Source organism: Arvicanthis niloticus, chromosome 3 (genome assembly GCF_011762505.2).
Source record: "Arvicanthis niloticus isolate mArvNil1 chromosome 3, mArvNil1.pat.X, whole genome shotgun sequence".
NCBI lineage: Eukaryota > Metazoa > Chordata > Mammalia > Rodentia > Muridae > Arvicanthis > Arvicanthis niloticus.
In genome coordinates this window covers 120745558-120771278 of record NC_047660.1, presented here as the reverse complement: position 1 = coordinate 120771278, position 25721 = coordinate 120745558, and the positions used below count along the sequence as shown (strand labels likewise).

General features: G+C 38.5%; 1 protein-coding gene across 2 annotated transcripts in view; it reads left to right on the top strand.

Annotated features, from left to right (window-relative positions):
- The window catches only part of Pard3b (par-3 family cell polarity regulator beta), a 960833-nt gene that overhangs the window by 409803 nt on the left and 525309 nt on the right, over positions 1-25721 (top strand). For both annotated transcript variants that reach the window (XR_013109510.1, XM_034497678.3), the window contains exon 4: positions 15493-15602. Coding sequence is in view for 1 of the 2 variants with exons in the window: in XM_034497678.3 (XP_034353569.1) it covers positions 15493-15602 (110 nt within the window). In the remaining variant the exon portion in view is untranslated. The remainder of the gene's footprint in view (positions 1-15492; positions 15603-25721) is intronic.

The following is a 25721-nucleotide window of genomic DNA, read 5'->3' as shown; positions in this document are numbered from 1 at the left end:
TCTATTCTGTCATCTTTCCTGTATCATCCGTGCATTAGAATGCTAAGCCTCTTAGTTTATGTTCAAGATTCACAAATGGGTTGTGACTCAATTTTGAGAAACCCGCTATTAGGAGGAAGAGGTTTCACTGCAGTAAAATGCAAAGAAAACAGCCTAGACTCTCCTTGGAATCTGGGAGGATTCTGGCTATGTGTTATATGTACAATAAAGAAGTCATAGTGACTATGTAGTATATAAATGTAACAAACTATCAGACAGATGCAGTCATGAGATTGTTTAGCAAGGTTACTTTCCAATGTAAAATTGAAATTTTTGCTATAAAGTTGTTGGAGGCAAGTCCGCGAATCTTCTACCTTATTTATATATAACACTGCAAATATTTTAAGCAATTGTTTTGTGTTCCTTCTAAAATGAAACTGTGGGCCCAGTGAGATACAAGGATCCTTACATTTTCTTTGCCAATATGTTGACATAAATATTGCTGTTAAGCATGCACAAATAGCAGAACTATTTCAGTCTTTTTATCTCTTTAAAACTAATTTAAATCTGAGCATTAAAAGACTGCTTGATACCATATGTTTGTTTTAGATAGGAAACGAAATCTATTCTAAACATGAGGGCTTATGAAATCTGTATTCTAAACATAAGAGCTTATAAAATCAGAATATAGGGTACAAGCCACAGCAAATTGTTTCATGGTCATTAATTCCTCACATCCTAGTATACCCCTTTCTCGTGTGACTTTGTAACTCCCTTCTGTCCTCCTAGAGGGTCTTTTATCCTCACCCCAGATAAAATGTGTTGCTCATGTGCTTTGTTGGGTAGTAAATATTTTTGTAGTATGTAAATCTAGTTTGGAATTGCTGAGTTTTCTCTTTGAAGACTGTTTAAAGGCGTCTTCTGAGTGTGACCAGTGGCTATGGATAAGGGGCATTGGGAGACTTGGTACAAATATGAAACTTTAAGTACACATAGAAAGATTTTCACAAGCTAAAACAACATCCTCCATATGACCCACTTCATTGTGTACATGAAAATAATCTATAGAGAAGCATTACTGGCATGGCTGCTATCTCTGCTTCTTTTATTTGGAGAGCCATGTGTCATCCCTGTGGTGTGTGTATGTGTGTGTGTGTGTGTGTGTGTGTGTGTGTGTGTGTGTGTGTGTGTATGTGTATGTACCTGCACATGCACTTGTGCACCTTGATCTCTAGATGGGACAGGTACCATGGGAAAACAATTCCCACAGAACTCAGTGCTTCCTATAGAGCTCATAAGGATACCTCCTCCTTTCCTCTGATGGTCCTTATTGAAAGAAGCACTGCATGTTGGGTTTTTCTTTGTTTGTTTTGTTTTTTATTTCCAGGTCTGTGCCAACAAGACCTGAAAAATGAAATTGTGCTCCTTTGTCTCAAATTAAAGGACATCTCAGAAACCATTTGACAATGGTTGTCTGATGTACACTGTTGTACAAAAGTTGTCTGATGTAGACACTGGCTTCTTGTGAGCACCTTCAGTTTGATGTTTGTCATAGGTAGTGGGCCGGTGATGTCAGGGTTTGTCATCAGGCTCCCTTTCATCTCTGTAGATCTGCTATAATGTGTTACTTCATGACTTCTTAATTATATGGGCTTTTCCATGTTCTTCTGTTATAGTAAGCACTGACCTAGCACCATACAGTTCTCAGAAGCTGTGACATAGAAAAATAATAGACTGATGCCATAAGCTAGATAGGAGAGGTGTTGCTACAACCTCAATAGACATCTTCTGAATCACTTCGGTTTTCCTAACACCTATGGGAAAAACAGTAATAAAAATGTTCTTGTTCTGAGAATGATATTCTTTAAAATACCTTTAATTGTTCCAGTCATTTAGTTATTTAAAATGTTTATATTTAATACAAATCCAACTATTCTCCTGACTCTCAAAAATTCATCTGTGGATAATATTTTAATTTCTAACTGAATTGCTACCCTGTAATTCAGCATTAGTAGACATTCTTATGTCCAAATGTCTTCCCCTTAAAAGTTAGATCTCTAATAATGCTAATATCAGTAGTTTGTTTCTTCCTGAGTTGTATAAGTTGTGAAACCAGGTTTTGTACCTGTGGCCTTTGCACTTTGGTGCACATTGAATTTGAGGTGCTATTACATGGAAAGGCAATAATGATCTGTGTGCATCATTGCCTCTCTCTGCCACTGGGTGAATTAGTCAGCTGGGGTAATGTTCTGCAGCCTGGGTAATGGAGCTATTTAGTAGCAAAACAGCAGCCATATGAAACATCTGGGTGGTCTTGCAGAGTCCTTTAAAGTATATTAGATTTCATTTGTCTAATATGAGGTCACAAAGACTTGGACAGCTGGGTCATTTTGACATCATGGACAAAATATGACCTCTTCCTACTGGTCAGATGTATTCAGTAAAAGTGCCTGATGTTAAAGCTGAGCTGTGAGCTCCAGGAGCAGATATGAGTCAACAAATGAAGTCTCAAACCATGGTCACAAGTGTTGGAAATATCTCCATGGAGCAAAGAACCTGATTTCTCCTCTGGTCCTTTCAATAGATGTGTTCCCTGCTGAAGAGGCATGGGATACGTGTTTTTCTTCATTGAGCCACAGTTGATAAGCCTTGTTTAGAATTTTAAGCGTTGTTAAGCAGAAACTGTACCATCTATATTAACAGAAGAGAGTCTCTGAGGGGCCTTTGCTTTGCTACCACACAGTAGGCAACATGTGGACATACAGGCAGGAGAATAAAACCAAATTTTGAGTGTCTCCTAGAGGTAACAATGGCTCCATACCTCACTACTTCCTCTAGTTTTGTCAGGGAACCAAATGATCCAGTAAAATGTAATGATGAAAGGTTTTAAATGCAGCTGGTAAATCTTATATAGATTTGTGCCCAGGACACCTAGAATTGACTCAGGGATGTATCTATCTCATTTATGAAGGACTTGGTGATTTGAACTTAGTGCTCAAGGTAGCCAGTAACTGTTAGCAGGTACAGGTCAATGATCTAAGAGCATGGCTTATGTCTCCTTTATCTTCCCATGAAGATTCAGTGACATAATTTTTAGAAGGTGTTGTTAACTTACCGGGTGCTCTAGCCTAAAGTTTAAGATATATGAATTGTTCCATAAGACTTCGCTGTGGGCCAGCATCATTGTGTTGAGGAGTTATCCCAAATATGCTCTACTCTGAGTCAAGCAATCACCCCAAGACCATCTGCTTCTCTGAACATGGATCCATGTTCATTTCAGGGTGTTTGCAAGGGAATTATTAAATAAACCACAAAGATAACAACTCCTCCATGACTTCCTCAGCTGAAATGTTCATAAGGTACCAATTCCTTTCCAAAAATTATTTTAATCAGTGCCTAAAACGATGGTAGGCAATGTCTCATGTTAGAACATCACTGTTGTTTCAACTGGAAAAATTCCAACCTTTACATAAATAGTTTATCTGCTATTGTTCTTCTAATCACCCCTTAGACTTCTCAATTAGTTAGTTGGCTCCTAGTCATTGAGTCCATGTTTTTCCTCCAGCTGAGCAAATTGATATCCATGCCTGGATACCTGCTGCTACCCTCTAAACTAAAGTACCATTCTGCTTGCTACAAATATACTTCATACCATTGTGCTGTCTTTTGTTTAATCTATTTGACATAAGCTAAATATGAAAAGAAAAACTCTCAATTATCCCAATTAATATAATGTCCCTACCACATTGACCTACAGGCAACACTGTGAGGGATATTTTTGATTAATAATTAAATAGGGAGGGCCCATCCACTGTGGGTATCCCACCTTGGACAAGTAGTCCTGAGTTATAAAAGAATGTGAGATGAGCAACCCATGGGGAGCAAACTGGTATGCAGCATCTCTCCATGGCCTCTGCTTCAGTTCCTACCTCCAGGGCTCTGCCTTGAGTTTCTGCCCTGACTTCGGTCAGAGATAGAGCAGAGATTGAGAACTATAAGCTGAAATAAACCCTTTTTTTCCGCCCCAAGTTTCTTTTTCTCATGGTGTTTTATCACAGCAGTAGAAACTCTAACTAAAACGACTGTATCATTTTATGCATCTTCTTCATTTCAAATACCATTTAAAATTCAGTTGTTCCAAAGAATCTTTGCAAGTAAACTCAAGTATCATCTCTCTAGCTTTTTCATGGGTAACCATAAATCTTACGAATATAAATTTACCTCATAAATATCTAGCATCTGAGACTATAAATTATAGGAACCTGAAAGACCTAACTGCATGGCAATGGCTTCTGTCATAAAGCACAGTAATTGACAAGACTTTAGTCAGTATCCAAGAGTCTCCACCTGAGCTGTTTAACATGGGTGTTGATGTCACATTCCTGTTGATTTGCCATTAAGTCACATGGGTGATAACACATGCAGCACTGGTGTAAATGGTGTTTGTTTTAAAATAAACATTGATGCTAAAGAAAAAAGTGTTGGGTGAAGGGAAACAAATCTGACAGTAGCAATTTGTTTACTTATGGGGGCTCGAATACTTTTTGTTCTTAAAAAGATCCCTCTTTAAAGACATTTTAGAGTCCAGAAATTTTGGATTGGAAGCTTTATCACTGGGCCTGTATCTCTATTTGGCATGCATCCTATTAAGTGTCCATTTTGCTAGGTGCTTCAGAGTTTTAGATAGCCAGTAAGGAGTTAGCAATGTAGTCTTGCCTCATCTCCTCTACTTGCCTTTTCCTTTCCTTTCTTTTCTTTTCTTTTTTTTCTTTTCTTTTCTCTTTTCTTGTCTCTCTCTCTTTTTTGTATTCTTGGCTTAAATTTTTATAATTACACTTAAGTGTTTGTATCAATTCACTTGTTTTTTTTTTATTTTCTGTTTTCCTCTTTTCATGTATCTCTGGACACATCTTTGTTATTTTACAATTGATGTGAAAAGACTCCATGTCTGATGTCAAAGTGCTCTTTAGATCTCCAACTCCTTTTATTCTTGTTGGTAGATCTGGCATTCAGCAGTAACAAACTTCATTCTGGGAGGCTGGTTTCCACTCCCTGTTAGCAGCTTTTCTCATCAGTGTCCCATGGGTCTGACATCTCTAACAACTTGGGGTATCCAAGGCAACTTCAACTTTACGGATTCTTGTTTTATTGTGTGAGATTCACACAAGACCTTCTGGGCTCCTACAAAGGGCTTAGGTCACATGCCCAGATCTGCCCTCTGTAGCACTCTAGACTCTAGTTGATTCCACTCCACTGCTGCTACTGTTCTTGGTGATCATCTCATGGTACTGGCATCTTCAGTTCTCTGGAGTCTTCCGTTGCAACCAGGCTTCACCAATAGCCTCTCATAGCTTCCACTCATGGTGCCAAGCCTCAACCTCTTTACATGACCCCTTTAGTCCTGGATTGTCAATTACAACCGAGGCTGCACCTGTAACAATAGCCTTTCCTGGCCTCTCCCAGTGCCAAGTCACAGCTGCTCTCATGACCCCTTTATGCTTTTCAAACTAATATCAACTGAGTGATTTTTGTACATTACCAAGTCCAGCTACAGCATGAGGTACAACCTTGGATATCTCTGGAACACAGATTCTTCGTGCTCTCAGAAAACACTTCCCAGAAGATTTCACCTCAGTGATGCTGGTCTCTTCTTAGTCACCACTAATTTCTTAGCTCCAGCTAACCACCATCAGTTGTCCCAGTAATCTCTTCTATTCTTGACTCTAAAGCCAGAACCACAAGGTTGAAGCTGGTGAGTTCTGATGCTTGCTGGGGCTAGAACATGTCCCCCTTGTTCTATTAAACCATCACTAGCTTTCTGTTTTTTAACTTCTTTACTGCCTAAGCTTGGCTGTCCTGGAACTTGCTCTGTAGTTGACCTTAAACTCAGAGGCTCTGTCTCCTGAATGCTGGGATTAAAGGTGTGTACCACCATGCCTGGACTTACGCTTTTCTTCAACTAGAATTTGCTCTGTTCCAGACAGACTGGCCTTGAAATCAGAAATCTGCTGGCTTTTGTCTCCTGGAATTAAAGGAGTGTGCCACCAGGCCAGGGCCTAAGCTTTTCATGGCCACTATTCCTCAATATCTGGATCAAAAACCTATGTCTTCCAGCCTCAAGATCCGGACCAAAAGTATGCCCTCCATTTTTAGGTTGTAATTCATTCCAAATTAAAACTCCAAATGTAAACAACAACCAGGTAATAATACCTAACACAACATAACTATTGCTTGTTTAACTGCATAGACAAACAATAAGCTTAGCTGGGTGGAATCTTTCCTTGGGATTACCACTCCCCTGATTTGTTTATCTCCTTGAACAAAGGATTCAGCTCCATTTCATTCCCAGTACTCCTTTGCTATTTAAACCAAACATATTATATTTTTCCGTTCTGAGCTTGCTAAACTTGATCAAAACACTCTTCATAAGAGTAAGCCAGCAGGAATAGTCTAGGCTGGGCTTTTTGAGACTTCCTTTGTCAATATAATTAATCTGATATTCTTTACCTTATAGTTAGCCTCAGGTAGTAGGCTCTTTAGACAAGGGCAAAATGCAGCCACATTTTTTTTTTTTTTTTTTTTTACCAAAATACCACAAAAATCATCTCTAGGCCACATACTATCATTCTTCTCTGAAACTTCTTGGGCCAGGTCTGCACAATTTAAGTCCCACTTAAAGCATTGCACTGCTTTCCAAATCCAAAGTCTCAAAAGTCTACATTCTTCCAAACAAAATCATGGTCAGATCTATCACAGAAATACCCCAGTTCCTGGTACCAACTTCTCTCTTGGTTAGGATTTTCATTACTGTGAAGAGACACCATGATCAAGGTGACTCGTATAAAGGACAATATTTTCATCAAGGTGAGAAGCACAACAGGGTCCAGATATCCATGGCTCTGGAGAAGGAGCTGAGAATTCTACATCTTGTTCTGAAGGCAAGCATAAGACTGACCTCCATCAGCTAGGAGTGTGTGAGTGTGTGTGTGTGTGGGGGGGGGGTCTCTCAAAGCCAACACCCACAGTAACACTCTTCCTCTAACAAGGCTACACCTCCTAACATTGCCACTCCCTGGTTCAAGCATATTCAAACCACTATACTTGGCCACTCCAGTGTCAACCAATAGAAGGAAAGATATAAGAAGACATTGAAAATTAAAATCTCACACAGATGAATTAGACAAAATCATATAACCACATGACTCTGTTACAAAGATTTCTCTTTGATCTTTTAGGGACCTCATGCACATGAGGTCCTGAAGTTCTGGTATCTGAATATTGCAGAGAGTAGAATTGGTTTATTACTGTTGGGAACAGACCTGGAAATGGTGACAGGATTATATCAGATTACCATCTGATGTAATATTAGATGATGATTATTTAACATCAGAGGACATGGGGCAGTTTGAGGCAGTTATGGGTGGTCCTGTTCAGCGCTTAGCACATGACAGAGAACTCAGCATGCAGCGTAACTGGGAGGAGCGTTGGGGAAGCCCCTGCAGTCCTTGAAAACCAGAACAAAGAATTGAAGATCAACTACTGAAGTTATATTTGCCCTGTTGATTTAGTAGCCTTGATGATTTCGTAGATTTTATTTGAACTTATTAACTAATGTATCTTTATTTATGATTTTTGGTTTATGTCTTTTTAAGAGTGTTTACTTTTCAAACACCAGGACTTTTGTTTGCCTTGAAAATACTCTGGTTGACACTTTTGACCTAATCTATGATTGGAATTTGGAATTAACTGCCCTTATATAGAATGAGCAGATGAATACATAAAGTACTTTAAATAATTTTAAAAGACATAAATTTGTATATGTCAAGCAGATGGAATGTGGAAACTTCTGTAGTTGAAAGTGCCCAGACACTCAGGAATGTTGACAGCACACATGATATTGAAGGCACTGCCATCTTCAGATATACGTGTTAGTCCCAGTCAGTCTTCCAAACGCCTCCTGTGTTTTAACAGCAACAGCATTGCAACTGAAGCAGCTTTCCCACCTCCCAAACAGGCTTGAGCTTCGAGTCCCTTCTTATCCATTGTGGGGCCAGGAGGGATTCTGTGAATTGCTTGTGTTTGTTCCATCATGTATTGAACAAGTATAATCTTTGTAGTCAGAAATGAGAGATAAATGGCCCTAAATGTTAGTCATATTACACTTCTTCTCCCCTTTATAGTGATACTGGGAGTCTCCTTCCTAATGGAGTGATATTTAAGACTGAAGTTTCTAGCCTACCTAAAATCGGCCTTCATTTCTCTTGTGTGGTTTTTCCATCACAGAGTCTGTCTGAAAGCACATCACAGCTGCTGCATTCATCACAGGCCAGGCTCCAGGGCGGGTCAGTCACTCCTGAGGAGAAAGCGATCTCAGCTCAGTACTCAGCCATAAATTGTGCAGCTATTGATATCATTACCAATTTTTTATGGGTCTCCAGGTATCAGTGCTGTGGAGTTTGTTAGCCATAAGTTGAACAGCCCTTTCTGAGGCTCGTAAAAGTGCACACACAAAGATACCTAGTTGTCTCCAAAATAAATGATGTACTGCTTATACTGGGCTTCTTTCAGTAAAGTTTTGACAGGACGGGTAGGAATACGGGCAAGGCATGTAAATCACCTGCCAATAGACGCACCCCAGTATAGTGATGTGCAGGACACTGTGGGCAAATGTCTGCCTCATCCATACTGTATTTGCCCTCATTCCTTTTGTTTGTGTCTTTCAAACTCTTTCTCCTCTTCTTGAGATTAAAATAATTACTAATATTTTGAACCTATCTCATTTCCTGACTTCTATCCTCCTACCTACCAAGGGGATATGACCTACACTCACAAAATCACAAAATTAAAAATATTATAGAAATTCAACTTCTTTGGACTTCAGTTTCTCCATTGGCTATATAAATCATAGTGCTATCTATTTGTAACCAAGAACAGGACTTTGAAGAAGCTACCCAAATGCCAACCTGTTCATTTAATGCTGAGGTGATTGTAGCGAGGGAATGGATTCCAGGGGCTATACAATGCTACAGTAACCATTCAAAGGCAGGTTTCCTGAGCTTTATCCTTTTGAACCAAACTTCTGAAGGACAAACTCATATTTTAAGAGCAGATACATTCAGCACATTTGAAAGCCCTAGATAATGTCAATGTAACATTCTCGGTAGAGTACCTGTGGAGTCAGCTAAGGAAATGCAGTGTACAGATACCAAGATGCTGCCCATGTTGACTGACTGGCAATCCTGACTCTGTAATTTTTCCCATTTCTTTTACTATTTTTAAGGTTACAAATTTTCCTACCATTTGCAATTCCAATCATGGCAAATGTGAGAGACACACCAATTTAAAGGTATTTCTTATATTTAGGATTTTCCCCTATTTATTTTATCGTATCATAACAGGAATATTAGAATTTCTTTCCTTGTCTGTAAACTGCAAATGTTTCTTTTGGCAATTTTAATGAAACTGCAGGAACTAATTTTTCAGAATAGAAGTAACTAAAGACTCAGAACAGGCAGTGCTTACTGCCCGCTGTACACTTGTGGCCTATCATGGCAGTCTTTCCTTTCTCTTCTCTCCCACCACATGTTCTCCAAATTCTTCTGAGGTTTCACTAACAGCTCATGGTTCTGCTTGCCTTTCAATAGAGGATTCTAGAATAGTCTTGGATCCTTGTTCCTTAGCTTGTGAAAGGGACCCACACATGGCGCATGCCCTTTGCTCACGTCACATTGTCTCTGCCCTTTATTCTGTGCCCCAACATGATTTTCAATGACAACTCATTCTCATCTTTGTATATTGCCTGCATTGAAAATTCACCTTTGCATTTGGAAGCACACAGAAGCATTTCAGATTAAAATCAAATCATTAGGAGCAAATAGCCATTGCTCTTCCCCATGTGAGACACTGAAGGTTCACAGTTGTCCACCGTGTTCATGCTCATTAGAATGGAGTTATAGTTAGTTGCCAGAATCCTCCATTTTCTCCATCTTCTCCCAATTCCTGCCTCTGGCTGAAGACATTCTATTGAGCATCTTGGCATTGCCCCCCCTGCCTCCCAAGCAGGAGACCATCTTGTTCTTACAGAATGTCATGTCTGCACATTCACTGAAGCGGCCTAAGCATGAAACCTCACTAGTACTGACAAGCTGCCCTTCTGGCTTTGCTCCGGAGGATCATTAACCATCTTTAAATAAATAAATTGCTGTTGCTACTCCCTGCACAATTTACAACATGTGTCCTTGTGACTTGATGTGAGACTCATGTTTAAAACTCTTGTTTGTTTTCTCTGCTGCCAAGAGCTTCCTGTTATGATTCCTCTGATGCTTGATTTCCTTCTGTAATGGCCTGTCCTTCAAAGCCCTCCAGGTTCAATAGTAAATGACAGGACTTATCATTTAAGCAACTCCATCCAAAATAATCTTCAGATGTAAAACCTCTCTCTCTCTCTCTCTCTCTCTCTCTCTCTCTCTCTCTCTCTCTCTCTCTGTGTGTGTGTGTCTTTCTCTCTCAGTCTCTCTCTCTCTCTGTCTCTCTCTGCATTCTTACACACATATATAGAAAATATTCCCCACTTTCCATTCATGTTGCCTTCATACCATGCATGGTCCCTTAGTATAATAATTTGAGCTTTTAACCCATTGTTGCTTCTTTTAAAATTCTTTTTACAAAATGACTTAGGGACATTTAATGGGGGTGTTGCATGTTTAACTGCACCTCCTTTGTACACTAGTTTCACCATCATTAAACTGGTAATTGTTTAATAACTAGAAAATGTAACATCATTCATAGATGCCTAAAAACCAATTACACTTTTTTCCTCCCACAAGCATGGCATGTCTTTCAGGGCTCTCCAAATTCAGTATTAAATGACATCACTTATCATGAAAGCAAGCTCCATCCAAACATAGCCTGTGCTAACTGGCTCAGCCATCTTATATTTTGAAGACAGATGTCTTTCGTGAATATTTAACTTTTCTTTAGAGTGAAGCTTGGAGCACCCGTTGCCCCTACCCCAGTGGGAACTAAGCTTAATTAACAAGATCCTCTTTCATAGGAACATAACCACAGTCAGCTATGTATTCCATCATTGCTTCTTTTTGTTCCATATAGCATAGCGGGTTCCCATGGCCCCAGCTTATCTAGGTACACAATGGAGATTTACATAGTCCATGGCATGTGTGTACATTGCTATGCATTCTCCTGTTATCGCTATGTTGCCCACTTGTTATGGTTACCTACCTGTATATACACTGATACCCGATGGCATGTTCCTTATGCCCCATGTTTTCTTCTATGAAAAGTAAGCCAGAGTACTGTGGTTGTTCAGCTGGCTGCCAAGGCCTCCACCCACTGCATTGCTCCCATTGCACAGTTTAGTCTCAGATATTTAACTGTAGAGATAAGCATCATGCAATGTACCTTATCTTATCACTTTTGCCTTTACTGGCTTTTATACTCTGACTGCAAGGAGTCATGCTATCTATGAATTCTTGAGCTGAACTGAATACTTTTGCCTCTAAACTCTAAGAACCTCTAATTTAAGGTAGAAAATAATGGTTAGAAATTTTCCTGACTTCTGAGGGCCCTTTCTACTCCATCTTTAAAAAAAATACTTTCAATTCTAATTTTAAGGTTATACATTATTACTGTAGAATTACATTTTGCTAGTATTCATTTATATAATATTCCCTAAAAGTGAATTTGATCTTACAATCTTCTGGATAATCTAACATCATTAACAGCAAACATAAAGGGACTTCTCTTCCTTTGTGGAGAAGCTGAGGAGAGCAGAGTAATCTTCCTGTCTGAGGAATACACAATGGTCAGCCGTGCATTCTACATGCTTTAGTATCTCCTCCTTTCCCATCAGCTCCTTCAAGTTTTTATCACCGTGTTTTCAAGGGAGAGATTATGACAGAACAGTTTACTTTCAGTGTACCAGTCATATGACTTTCAAAGCCATTGCCTCATCCACTGGACCAGTGACGGCAGTTAGCAGTCTTAGCATCTGTAAGCTGTAGTGAGGTTACAAGGTCCTTCAGCACATGTGCATGTTTATTCCCTCCCCTCCCCACAAGGAAAAGAAACAGGCAGAGCCCCTCCCTCTGATTTAGTGTGCTTGAATTGTGAAGTGTGACTTTCGCTCTACTGTGTTCACAGATTGGCCTAAGCATTAACCCATCTCCTTGTTTGCCTCTACTGAACACAAGGATGTTCTCTCTGGCTTCGAGTGGCAAGTCAGACCCTCCTTGACAGAAGTCTGCTAATAGGGGTTGGCAGTTTGAAAAGTAATACAAGGAGGGTTAGTTTAAAACTGAGATAACAGTTCATATTTTGAGATGCTCATTATTAATTCCAGTATGAAATGATTTGCACTTGTTATTAACACATTAAGACAGCCAAGGAAAAATTAGAAGGTGACTCAACAGGAGACATTCAAATGTGGAAGGTAAAATAAAAAAAAAATAACCACAGAGGGAAACTTTTTCCTAATGATCTGAGTCCACATTTAAGAAAGATCCAACCATTTTAAAGGTTGATTAGTTGTTTGGGAGGGTATATTTATCAATTAAATTTGTTTTCAACAGATACATAAAAATATGAAGGCATACATAATAATGGAGTACCATACATGAATTGTTTGAATGTTCTAAATAGTCAATATAGTCGAATAAACTGAATTGTCATCTCTTGAGAAATATGTGACAATGTTATGGCATGTCGAAGGCATAAAGCTGAGCACGTATTTCAAGAGCACCTTTAGTAATTTAGCATTTTATCATAAAGCAGTAGATAAACTGCAATGAGGCATAGGTTCATATCCTCAAGTTTGAAGAGAAGCTATTTTCTATGGCTTGAGAAAAGACATTTATAATCTAAGAAAAAGCATATGGCACACATTCTGACCTGTGTGTGTATTTCTGTAAATCTGTGTGAATGTATCTGTTTGTATCTGTGTATGTGTATATGTATGTACATGTGTGTGGTACCAATATGTGTGACTATATGTGTGTATACATACATGTGCATATGTATGTGTATATGTATGTATATATGAAGTGTGCATGTGTTCATATGTTGTATATCATGTGTGTATGTGTTTGTATGTGTATGTGTGTGCACATATGTATGTAGGCATGTATGTATATAACTCAGCTGAAAAGTCATAATAATTAAAAAATAAAATTTTTTGAGATTGTTGATCACTATTCCTTTTCTCTGCTACATCATCACCTTGTTTTTGACAGTGAGGAAATAGCATGGTGAACCAGAACTCCCTGTTTCCTATTCATTTTTTTTCCCATTTGAGATTATTAAATTGTAGCACATTCACTTTATTAAATACTAGAAAGGAATTGAGAGTTTCAAGGCAGGTGTCTCTTTTCCTGTTCTCCGAGTTTCTTTGGGACTTCAATTATCATGAGCTGTTTCTGAGAACAGTGCATCCAGACCAACTCTTCTCTTAGTGCTACTGATCATTTAGGGGATTACCTGGAAGAAGTTTACCTAAAGTCAACTGAAGAATGAGAAAATTGATATGAGCCTGAGTTTTAAGGAAATTGTTGAGAACTGCTCTAGCACACGCTTGGGGGCCAGGATGTCAGAGACTGCTCTATCAATGTTGGAACCCACACTGCCCCAAGCTGCTCCAGTCTGCAGGTCGGGGTTCAGCAAGAGAGAGAGCAAGGATGGATGCGAACAATGAAGACCAGACAGAGTGTGATTCAATGCCATTTATTCTTCAGTCTCTCTTCTTCTCTCCAAGTCCCTAGTTCCTAGTACCAAGTCTCAGGTCCTAATCCTAGTTCCAGTTGCTAGTCTCTTTCCCAGTTCCAAGTTCTTTCTCCAAGTGCTAAGTGCCTAGCCCAAGTTCTCTTTCCAAATCTCAAGTGTCTAATAATTTCTTCTGTCTGCCTCTCGCCTTTTGTAAGTCTCACTTCTAAGCCACACCTTTAAGTCATGCCTTTAAGTCATGCCCTTAGGTCTTATCTCTAAATCACACCTTTAAGTCATGCCCTTAAGTCTCGGCTCTAAATCTCACCTTTAAGTCTCACACACCCAAGGGAAGATCCTGGGTGTCTAAAACAAGATGGTATCAGAGTGTGCTCAGCTGTTGTAGGCTATTGTAAATAAGTCTCTTGTCAGGGTATATAGCTCAAGATGGCTGCAAGGATGATAGCTGCCTTCTGCTCCCCACTTTCCTTCTAGTCTAGTTTATCTTTTAAGTTTCATTGAAGAAGAAATTGCCAACTGTATAGCTGAACCATTGTTTATAACACTGTGGAGATGGAGGAAGTAAAGTCTAATGTGGTGCTGTTTCTATTAAGTAAGGAGAAAGAAGGGAAGTAGGAGGGATTGCTAGTGCATTTGGTCACAGTGTTTCTATCTTGAACAGCAGCACATCAACACACTGTGGAAAGTTTTGTCTTCAAGAAAGTAGGAGAAAAAGGTTACAAAGTATTAGTGACTCTGTGTTGTGTAAAGAAAAAATGTTGTAGCACATATGAAATCTATTTGATAAATAACTTAAGGCAACACTGAAAATGTTCCTTCACGCTGAAACAGAGATTGCAGTTTTAGGATTATTTTCAGAATATTGATAAATGAGAAACTGCATTCAACTCCTTCTCACTCTTTCCCCCAAAGCATGCAAATAAAAAGCTTAATTTTTTCTGTGAGAGAGATTGTTAAACCATAGGCACGTTTTTTTTCTTTACATTCCTTTCTCCAATTTTGTATGAAGCAAATGATTCCAGGCCTAATTGCAGTGAGTGTGTATGGTTGGTTTGCTAGCTCTGGTGAGGTTGAATTGCATTTGAACTTTCTAATAGTATGTTTGTTTGTTTGTTTGTTTTTCAGAATTTAATAACTGACTAAAATATTTGATAATGGGAGCTTTTATTAAATTAAAATAAATGGCGATATATTTTTAGAAGAACTAACTTATTTTTATCAGTTTTGTCTACTTTGAGGGAAAGGGACAGAATGGAAGCAATCCCTTGTATTCTTATATAGACATTAATGCTATAAGCTCAGAGCATAATCTCATTCAGTGTGGATCATTGTTCAGAAGGTTTGGGACGCATCACATGGCAGTAATAACTATGCTTCTTGGTCTACAGAATAACAAATTACATTCAATGTTTTTGAACTTCTTCATCAGTCTTGTGCATAAATTAGTCTTTAAATTTCCACATGATTCTTAGAACAGTTCTTAGATTGCCCACTGCCCAATCTCACATCACCTAACACATCTGTTAAATGCAATGGTCTGGTTTTCAAATGCAGGTAGGAAAAGTGAGGGTTGAAAGACTGTATGTGTATGTATATGCATGCTGTTCTACCTAGAGGTGCCCAGAGAGCATCGGGTGGGCGCATTTACAAGCATCCTTAGAAACAGAATGGTAAGACATGAAAGCCTGTTATAAACCCTTTTAATTAAAACACATTGTGCCATATATTCTCCTCTCCATGGGTTTCGTCTGACCTCTCACCTCTTCCTTTGTCCTTCAGGCACTCCACTGCTGGTTAGGAGAAGCAGTGACCCAGCACCAGGGCCCCATGCTGATGCCCAGCCAAGCGCTGCAAGCTTGAGTGGCCAGAGCTTGAAACCTGTTGTTCTGGTAGGTATCTTACCATCCGAATCTCTGTGAGGGATCAAAGGCCTTGCCCACCCACTCCAAAGAGCTGATAATGAGATGCAGACCTTTTGATAAATGCAGGATAGTGATTATAACAATAGATAGCACGGTTTAATAGTAGGATACAGTTAGTGATGGCCATTACTTACATAATGCTGATTGTCTGTCAAACCCTCATTTAAACTTCTACATGTAAGTAAGGACAAGTCTCTATTCTCTGATTTTCTGATAAAGTGTGAGACAGGGAGAGATTCAGGACATACAGCTATTGTTCAGTGATGTAGGAGATTCAGAACTGAACCAAATGGTCTGGCTCCAAAGACTCTGTTTCCAGCCAGCATATGACCTTGCCGCACGCCTGCTGCCATTCTCCTTCAGAATGTCAGAGGGTACTTTCAGTGATTCAATGCAGTGCTTTGTACAGCAGAATGACAGTGACTGTTGATACAGTTTTGGCTCCCAATACCATGAATATATGAGGCCAACACTGGCTTTCTAGAATTCAGCATTGAAACTGGAGAAACTTAAACTACATAAGAAAAAAATGCTAATGAGACAACATATTTGTAACTGCTATTTTTATGACTGATAAGTAAGAAATTACTTCCAGGTCACAGGAAGGTATTTTCCATCTATCCACATAGACTGTAGATCCGATTCTTTAAATTCTCAGTTGCTTTGAAGAACTGTAATGGCGGTTTATCCCACCCCCCCAAATAATCTGCAAGTTAATTGTTGGTTAATGACCATACATGTCATCACTTAGCATGACACTCAATAATGTAACCATATTTAAACTCTCCGAAAAGCCCTTCCCTGTCTCATTACGAGCCTCACTATTTAGAGCACTTTATGAAAAATGTATATCCAGGTGACAAATGAACTAAGACAATTTTTACAATTTGGTATAATTTTGTTTTCAAGAACCATTGCCAAAGATTATAAAGTAGGAGCTGCTATGCTGTATTATTGACTATTTACCAGGTGATAGGTTTTTTTTCCCAATTTGTATACAATTTTTCCTAAAAGTAGTGCCTTTAAAACATTTTAGATATGTTTTCTCATTATCCTATTTAAAGCTTTAGGTTCTGGAAAGATGGCTTAGTCCTTAAGAGCACCTTCCCTTTTAAATATGTATTTTTTATTATTTCTTTTAATTTTTTAATATTATAATTACATCCTTTTTTCCCTTTCTTCCCTCCAAACCTCCTATATGCCTTTCTTTATTCTCCTTCAAATTCATGGTCATCTTTTTAAAATTGTTATATTCACATACATACATACAGATATGCATACATACATATACATATATACGCATACTTACATATATGTATATATGTGTATGTGTTTCCAAATATAGCCTGTTCAGTCTGTATAATATTACTTTTATATATGTGTATGTTTTCCAAGCTGACTATTCAGTATTAAATAGCCAATACATACATATATGCATTTATACATACATACATATACGTATATACACATACTTACATATATGTGTATATGTGTGTGTGTTTCCAAATATAGCCTGGTCAGTCTGTATAATATTACTTTTATATATGTGTATGTTTTCCAAGCTGACCATTCAGTATTAAATAGCCAATCATTGTGCTCGTCCTTGGGGAAGACTCTTTCTGCTGCATTCAGCATTCTTTGGTTGCCTATAGTACTTTTTGTAGGGTTGAGACCTCATGGTCCCCCTCACACACTCCCCCCATGCATGTCTCTCGATTTAGTCTGTGTGTAGCTCAAGTTTAGACATCATGTTGGAGAGCACCTACTTTCTTGCAGAGGACTCTCATTGGGAACTCCAGCTCCTGGAAATTGGGTGCTCTCTTTTGGCCTCTGCAGCACTTCACTCATGTGCCTAAATCAAGACGCATAGAACATAATTAAAAATAAAAATGAAATAAAATCTTTTAAAGACTTGGCTCTTTAGGGAAGCAGATTTACTAAAACATTAATAAAAATTGGGTATATCTGGTCTACTTGATTGATGGGTACAACAAAAGCCAGTGTTTGATGTTTTATGGAGTTTTTGTTTGTTTGTCTTTATTTCATTTTAAATATGCGGTGATTGAGACCAGGTTAAGTCTAAATATATTGAATTGGGAAAAGGAATAATATAAGTATAAGAAAATTTACATAAACAAGAGTAAGTACAATTTAATGCATATTTTATGATATCTATGTACCCTAAAATGAGTCTACCTGATTAATGTTGCCACTGTTTGCAAGCAGAAAGATCTTCCCACACCTATTTCTGTCTGTATCACATAGACTCAATGCTTAGAACAATCGAAATAACGTAAATAGTTCCTTGTTTTCGAGAAAATTCGGTCTCCCATCTTTCTAATACCTTTATCCAAATATGACCTCAGGGAATTCTGAGGCAGGGCATGTGGTTTGGTGACATAGTATTACTAGCAGAGATTTGTATTCTAATTTCAGGGGAAAAAAATACTGCCACTCAAAATGTTTGTACCTTGCCTTTATGTAAGTAATGTGGCTTAAGTGTTGGTATGTCAGAAGTAGAAAGGCAAACCCACACTTTTCCTTCCTCATAGTGGGCTATGTGCATGATGAGTTTACCTGAGATTTGAAGGATGTGGTCTTTGCCTTGGAACAGGACAGAAGCACTCAGGTTTTCCTTGCTTTATTTATTATTTATTTATTATTTATACAATAATCTCTGCTACTTGTGTAATTCCTAATGCACCAGGGACACACACTGTGTCATGCTTTTCTTCATCTAGAGCCAAGTAAATGGAAAACTCTCAGTGTATGCATGCTTTGGATCTAGAAATGAAAGATACATGTAAACCTAGTGGGAATGAATACTACAGCAGTTTTCATTAATAATTAACCCAGCCCAGCCATTCTACCCATTACATACTGCCATGCCCCCAAATTCTTTTCTTTTTTATAATATGTATTTAGTCTCCCTAAGTCAAGAAACAAATACATTAATTGTCATGCCATAAGATCTATAGACAGAATTATTGAGTAAAGATTCTTGAGAGGGTGTCCATTTTCACTTAGAAGAAAGGCATTGCTTTTGTGTGTGTCATAGTCTTATTAAGTAATTTTTTGTTGAACTTGTGTTCAAATACATTTGCAATCATGTGTTAAATAAACTATATATTAAATTATTTTAATTACTTTTTATTTCTAAATGTGGTCAATAGAAAACTATAAATTATACTTATGGTTCTATATGCATTTATATTGAATAGTGTTCCTGGAGACAGAAGTAAAATCAGGTGTAAATTAGTAAAATGATCTGAGAGCCCAGGAGGAGGGGGTCTCTGAGCCCTATGTTTCTTTTGGGTGTCAGTTCAGGAGGCATCCTGGCTCCTTTCTGTGGTCCAGTGCAGTGCATTCACTAACTCTACAGACATTCAGGTACAGATATAAATTATAGTGTCCTGTACGGGTGCATGTAGTTGCTGTCAGTATTTGCTCAGTGATAAGGGAGGGGAAGCATGGGTAAAAACAGCGCCACTGATCTTACCTGGGAGCACACAGTTGTTTCTTCATGACTAAGGCCATAGGAGTCCAGGAAGTCTGTACTGGTGACTCGTGCTCTTTTTCATGGCTCAGATAGCATAGTTATACTGAAAGTGTCACTAGGAGCAACTTGATTCCTCTGACTGGATAAGTTCTGGTGTGAATAGGGAATGTATGATAATGTTCCCCTTGCCATAAGCAATGTGAGAAACAATTGCTTTAAAGATAAATGTTCTGTTACTTCTCCTTCTGATATTCAGTGGGATGGGGGACAATTAAAATTATCACTTGCTAAAAAGTGTTCTCATGTAAGTAATTCACAGACAGCAGTACAAGTGGTTTATTCCCAGGAAAGTTAGTCATAACCTGCACCATAAGAATCTAAGAAATAAATACTTGACACATTTGACTGTGTTGAAGTACTGCCTTTAAAACCACTGTTGATGATAGTTATTTTAAACTGGACTTTATTAGACCCACTGTAGTTAAAATTGTTTCACTGATGCCCAGAAATGTGCACTTTGGAAAGGTTAGAAAATTTGCATCTTTGTTGAATTATTTCAAATTGGTTATTTCAGATGTACACTCACGGGCATGTTGGACTTCAAGACAGCACCAAATTAGAAAATTTAAATTTGCTGCAAGTTTCAAATTCTGAGTGCTGAAAACCCTCCAAATTTCACTTTGTTACTTAGAGTACCATCAGATAAACAGCATGAAGATTTGTTTCTCTGCCTTCTCTTCTACCAGCATAGTATAGCTATTAATGTTCAAGCAGCAATAGCTATTCATCTTCCAAGACAGTAGCAACCCTCATTCTTCTAAAACTTTTGTACTGAAGAAAGAGAACCCTGGGGACAGGATATTAGAGTAAGAGTTTTCTTTCAAGAAGCCTTACCTTCCTTCCCTTGATTGCAACCTGGTGTTCTCCTTTGGCTTAAGGGCATGCCATAAATCTGAGCGCCTTGAAATCAATGTTCCTGAATTTGCAAATGGAAGTCTAAACACATGTGATATTCCCCCCTTAATATCCGGTTAACTAATATAGGTGTTTGTGTTTTAATGACTGTTTGCATCTTGCATTCAATTCTTAACTCACATGGATCCTGCAGAGTGAGTAAATTAAAAAGTAGATTTCTGGAATGTATATGGTTGTTCTCTGAGAATAAAGATGCTCTAAACTTGTTACTTAAATGTTTTTATTACAAAAAAATAGTGTGTGTGGTGTGTGTGTGTGTGTGTGTGTGTGTGTGTGTGTTCATTTGTGGCCTTTAGAAGTTGATTTCTATTATTATATAAATTTTATTTTCAAAATTATGTGATCAGTTTGGGTGCTTGTTAAAGTCCAAGGCAATGCCTGGGTATGGGTATCAGGGGTGTGATATCTCTCTGGCGTTTTAGTATAAGGTGGGCAAGGGACTCATCACTCTCTACAGTTTAGAAGGAGAGCAAGAGATTAAGATGAGAAGCCTCATTTTTGAGAGTTAAATAATACAGGGAACCAATTCCTTGACTCCACAGACTATCTCTGCGTAAGAGGCAGAGAGGTTCACCCTCTGCCTGCAAAGGTCAGTAACTAAGACTATTCCAGTCTATTATCATCTTTCTTACCTACCATGTAGAGATACATGCAGGATTTTAAGATGAATATTTTTCATTTTTGCTCCTAGAGCCACATATACCTGTTTATTCAATAGCAACACAATTGTTCGATACTATCCAGTTAAGATTAGGGAAGAACTGAGGGCTGGCTCTGAAGGACGCCCTCAGAAATACTTCCGGTTGTCAGGAATGTTCTACTGGAGGATAGGTAGAAACCCAACCAGGTTTTAGAGTTTTGGATGTTTCATTGGCCAAGATCCTGCAGGCGGTACTGGTAAGGAGAAATATTTCCAGTGAGTAGCAGCATTTTTCTTGCCTAGGGATGAAGAAATGTCTTATTGGATGATATATCTCTTTCTGAGCATGTCATGTATATCAAAACTATTATGGATGTTTCCCCCAGATTAAACGGTCTCAAATCCATGAACAAAATCATTTGAGATATTACAATTAAAGTGTAATAGCTTGTCTGTTAGGTTTAAAATCAGAAGGCAATTGGTTGTGGGCTGCTGACCATATAGGCAAATCAGCTAACCATGATCTGCCTGTCTCTCTTGGTGATTATTCTAAGTCTGCACTTAATAAGGAAAATACAAGTGAGTTTATGCCAAAATTCAACTTAAGATTTAGTAAAATCTTAACAGTTTGGATGAACAAATGTTAATTTCTCTCCATTAGATATTACATCTTTACAGCTATAGAAGTTCAGACTGGATGACTGCTGAGGGATATCTGAAGGAAGGTGATAGCCACTGTAGTTCAGCCAGGAGAGTTGGGTGCTGTTCAACCAAAGAGAATTGCTTGTAACATACAATTGTATTATTTAGAGATACTGAATCCTACAAAAGGTTTCTCTTTCATTCTTTCCTTTTTTTCTGACAGTGATTTAATAATAGTCCTGTTGTTTGTAACTCCAGCTGTTCACGCTGTGTGCTGATAAGACCAGAGCTTGAAGACACATTGCAGCAATGGTTTTCATATGGCTTTGTTTTAAGAGATAAAGCTGCCAACCAGTATTTCAGGAAGCCAGATGTTTACTAAGTTTGGCAAGTTTAGGCAGCTTTGTTTCTAAAACATTGTGCTTAGAGACTTAGGTTCAGGTAGGGGAAGTGAGGAGCCTGGTTTATTCTGCAGCAGTTTTTCACTGCAGTTTTGCAGAAGTTGATTTAAACAAACAAACAAACAAACAAACAGCTTATCTGAATGTCCACAGCATAATACACCAGGAACCCTGGAAAATGTGACCCCTGTATAGGCCCACGTTTCTGCATCACTTATCCTGAGTCTAGTTTAGAACTGAAAAACAAAAAGAAAATTCACTATTCCAAGTCTTCTTTAGAAGTGAAAAGAAGTAACCATCTTTGTTGTTTTCAAGCAGGCTCTAAGCATAATATAAACTGAATGCATTGTGCTTTCATATGACATTTTAGAAATCCAGCCTTGTGCTGCAAACCATTAGGAAACCTTTAGACATTGCTCTTCTCCTAGGGAAGCATAGAGCCTGGTTAAGACAGACACCAAAGCAACTAAACAGCCCTATCAACCTAAGCATATATCAGATTACCAGAAGCTACATCTCAACCATCAGTATACCTGTTCTTTCCCTATACCTGCACTTTGGTTCTCAGCCTGAGTTTAGGTTTCCTTAAACCCTGAAGGAAGTGGCCATGTCTGGTGTCTCTGTTTTCCTGCAGTGTAACTGCCAGTTAGCATATTGCAAAGGCTGCAAGCACTTCAGTGGCCAGAGCTGGTATTCTCTTATTTGTGTTCAAGTCCCCAGGCATAGTGCCTGGCACATGGTAGAGCATCAGAGATGTATGAGGCTTAAAACTTTCCTTTCTGAGATGAATAAGGCAAAGTTCATTCAACAACCTTCAAGCAGCTTTAGCTCATGTTTTAAGTGTGTAATTGTGTATGTGTGCATATCTGTATTGCATACACACACATATATGAATGAATTGGATTAAGAAAGGGCCTGCCTTTCTTTATGAAAGGGCACACTGTTCTCTACCTGAAATAGCTTCAGTTGGGTTCTGAAAGTCAGTGAAATGTCCAAGCACGACTACTCTGCTGCATATTTAACTGAGAGCTGGTGGGTGAGAGCAGCACTTTGGCTGCTCAGACATTTCATTTTAGAATTTAAACAATGAGCTGGTTCAGAGAATTAGTAAAAATTATAGGGAGAGAACAAGCCATTATTATTCTGCTCATGAATTGTTATAGAGGCTAATTTTACAAGTAAACCGTGAAGAAAAACAGAATAGAAATTAATTCCAACATAGTAGATTCACTTATTTGGACTTCTTTTTCTGTCAACCAAATTGTGAATTCTATACTATAAATGTAGCAAGCTCATCAGTCATAATGTTACACTCTTCTAATAGCTGTGTGCAAAGACTTCAAAAACACCTCTGATTTTAATTTTGGGTTTGTTTCTTATTCCCCTGCATTTAAGATGTTCCTTTCCAGCACTTCTTTTATTCCATCTCTTCTTACTAGTGTTTTCTAGTTTTGACTGATGTAGGAGAAAATAAAAATGCTTCTAGCTAATGGATGGAACTAGAAAATATCATCCTGAGTGAGGTTACCCAATCACAAAAGAACACACATGGTAAGTACTCACTGATAAGTGGATATTAGCCCAAAAGCTTGCAATACCCAAGATACAACTCACAGACCACATGAAGCTCATGAAGAAGGAAGACCAAGTGTGGGTGCTTCTGTCCTTCTTAGAAGGAGTAACAAAATACTCATGAGAGCAAGTATGGAGACAAAGTGTGGGACAGAAACTGAAAGAGGTAGATGCTGATGTGGATGCTAGGAAGTGCATGCTGACAGGAGCCTGATATAGCTGTCTCCGTATACAGAGGCAGTTGCTCACAGCTAACCATTGAACTGATCATGGGGTTCCCAATGGGAGTTAGAGAGAAGACTGAAGGAGCTGAAAGGGTTTGCGGCCCCATGGGGAGAGCAACAATACCAACCAACCAGAGCTCCCAGGGTCTAAACTACCAGCCTCTAGCACACAGGGAGGAACCCATGGCTTCAGCTTTATTTGTAGGGGAAGATGGCCTTGTCAGGCATAGGTGGGAGAAAAGATCCTTGGTCCCATGAAGGCTGGATGCCCCAGTGTGGGAGAATTGGAGGTGGGAGTGGATGGGTGGGTGGGGGCACATCCTTATAGAAGCAGGAGGAGGGGGTGGGATAGAAGGTTTCTGAAGGGGGAAATGGGGAAAGGGGATGACATCTGAAATATAAAAAAATTGAAAATTATAAAATATTAAAAATAAATAAAATACTTCTGGTACATGAGTTAATTAGAGTATGGGAGACAAAGTGTGTCAAAATGTTACTGTAGTGCTCTGCTCAGATCCAGTTTTGACAGCATCGCTGAAGTTTATTTAGCTGAGTAGCTTTTCTGAAGATCAAGATCCCATACTCTGAATGGCTAGTACTAACCTTGGAAGAACGGATCATTTGTGAATGATTCTTTCCTAAAATGTGTGTAACTAAAAAAAAATTTTAAAAATAAAATAAATAAGAAAGCTACATAAACTCCAATTGCTACTATCCATTTAAACTTCATACTAATGGTTTGTAGGATTCTGGTAGGAGTTTTTAACCTTGGTGAGAATAGATACAATTTTAAATTTTATTCTAATGTCCTATGAATGTCTATGCATTCATAGAACAGCAGTGAAGTTTTTCATCTAAGATACTAGTTTTCTGTGTGTTTGCCAAGTAAATAATAAAGACGAACATTTAAAATAAAAGGCTGAATATCCATAGAGAGGCAGTATCATAACATGGTATTTATACAAACCCAAACACACATCAATCCATTCAATAAGCCCTCTGCCTTTAAAAATCTCATGTCTAAACCCAAGTAGGTAGGTATGTCCAAGATTAGAGTCAAGGTTGAAAACTGTGTGTTGTTGTTGTTGGTTGTCATTGTTGTTGTTCTCGTCCGTGAGGAGCTTCTGGGCTTCAGACAATTGATAAACATACATGGTGGAGACTGAAAGGGTTAACAAATGTTCTCCCTTGGGAAGCATCAGGATCCCAGCTTCTGAAAGGAATACAACTTTCTCTTCAGATGAGGCTCTTTTTCTCCCTCTGGAAACATACACCCTCCAGAAGTGTGTGTTTCATTCTGACCTCTGCTTACAAAGCAGAGTTAGTCAGAATGACAGTGGACAGACATTAAACAAGACTTGTCTTTCTTAGGAGGGAGTCTCTTTCCTAATATCCCTGTGCCATAAAGTTGAATTTTGATGTAGATGAATCACTTTTTAAAAGCCGCTACTGTGTGTGTTTTACACTTGTGGAAACGTGTAACATCCTCACAAGCAGCGTGTGGCTTGTCACAGTGCAGCTTTTGATGTCTGATTAGATGATCATGGAGACATCTGGAGTGAGTTAGGTTTGAAATGACTGTTGGGAACCAATGCAGGCCCCAAAGCCTTCAGACAGAGTCAGGCTTTATTATTTTTTTTTTTCCTAAATCACAAGTTTTTTGATCTTTAACTTATTTTTTTGAGCCTTCTCTCCAGACAGACCTCCATACTTTTAAAGTAAAGATGGATGAATGGCATTTGTTGAAAAAAAGAAATAATAAAGGGTTATTGCCGTGGGAAGAAACCAGCAGCTAATGCATCCAAAGTCAGAACTGACTAACTTATTACAGAGACTGATGTCTGTGTTACCTCTGTCTTTAATTTCACTCACTGCCAATCAAACCAACCTTCTCTATGTTAACATATAGATAAAATGTATTTGATTTTAGCTCCATTCTTACAATGATCCAAAGAAAAGCAAGCAGACAGGGATGCAGCTGATACTGGTTAGATTACAAGTCAGCTGTGTGTGCAAAGCACTCATTGAAAGGTTACTCATTAATACGGCAAATTGGATTTAAATGATCTCAAAATATGAGCATTGCATAGAGCTGTGTCATTTCCAGAGAAGTCCTTTACCCCACATGTTTGG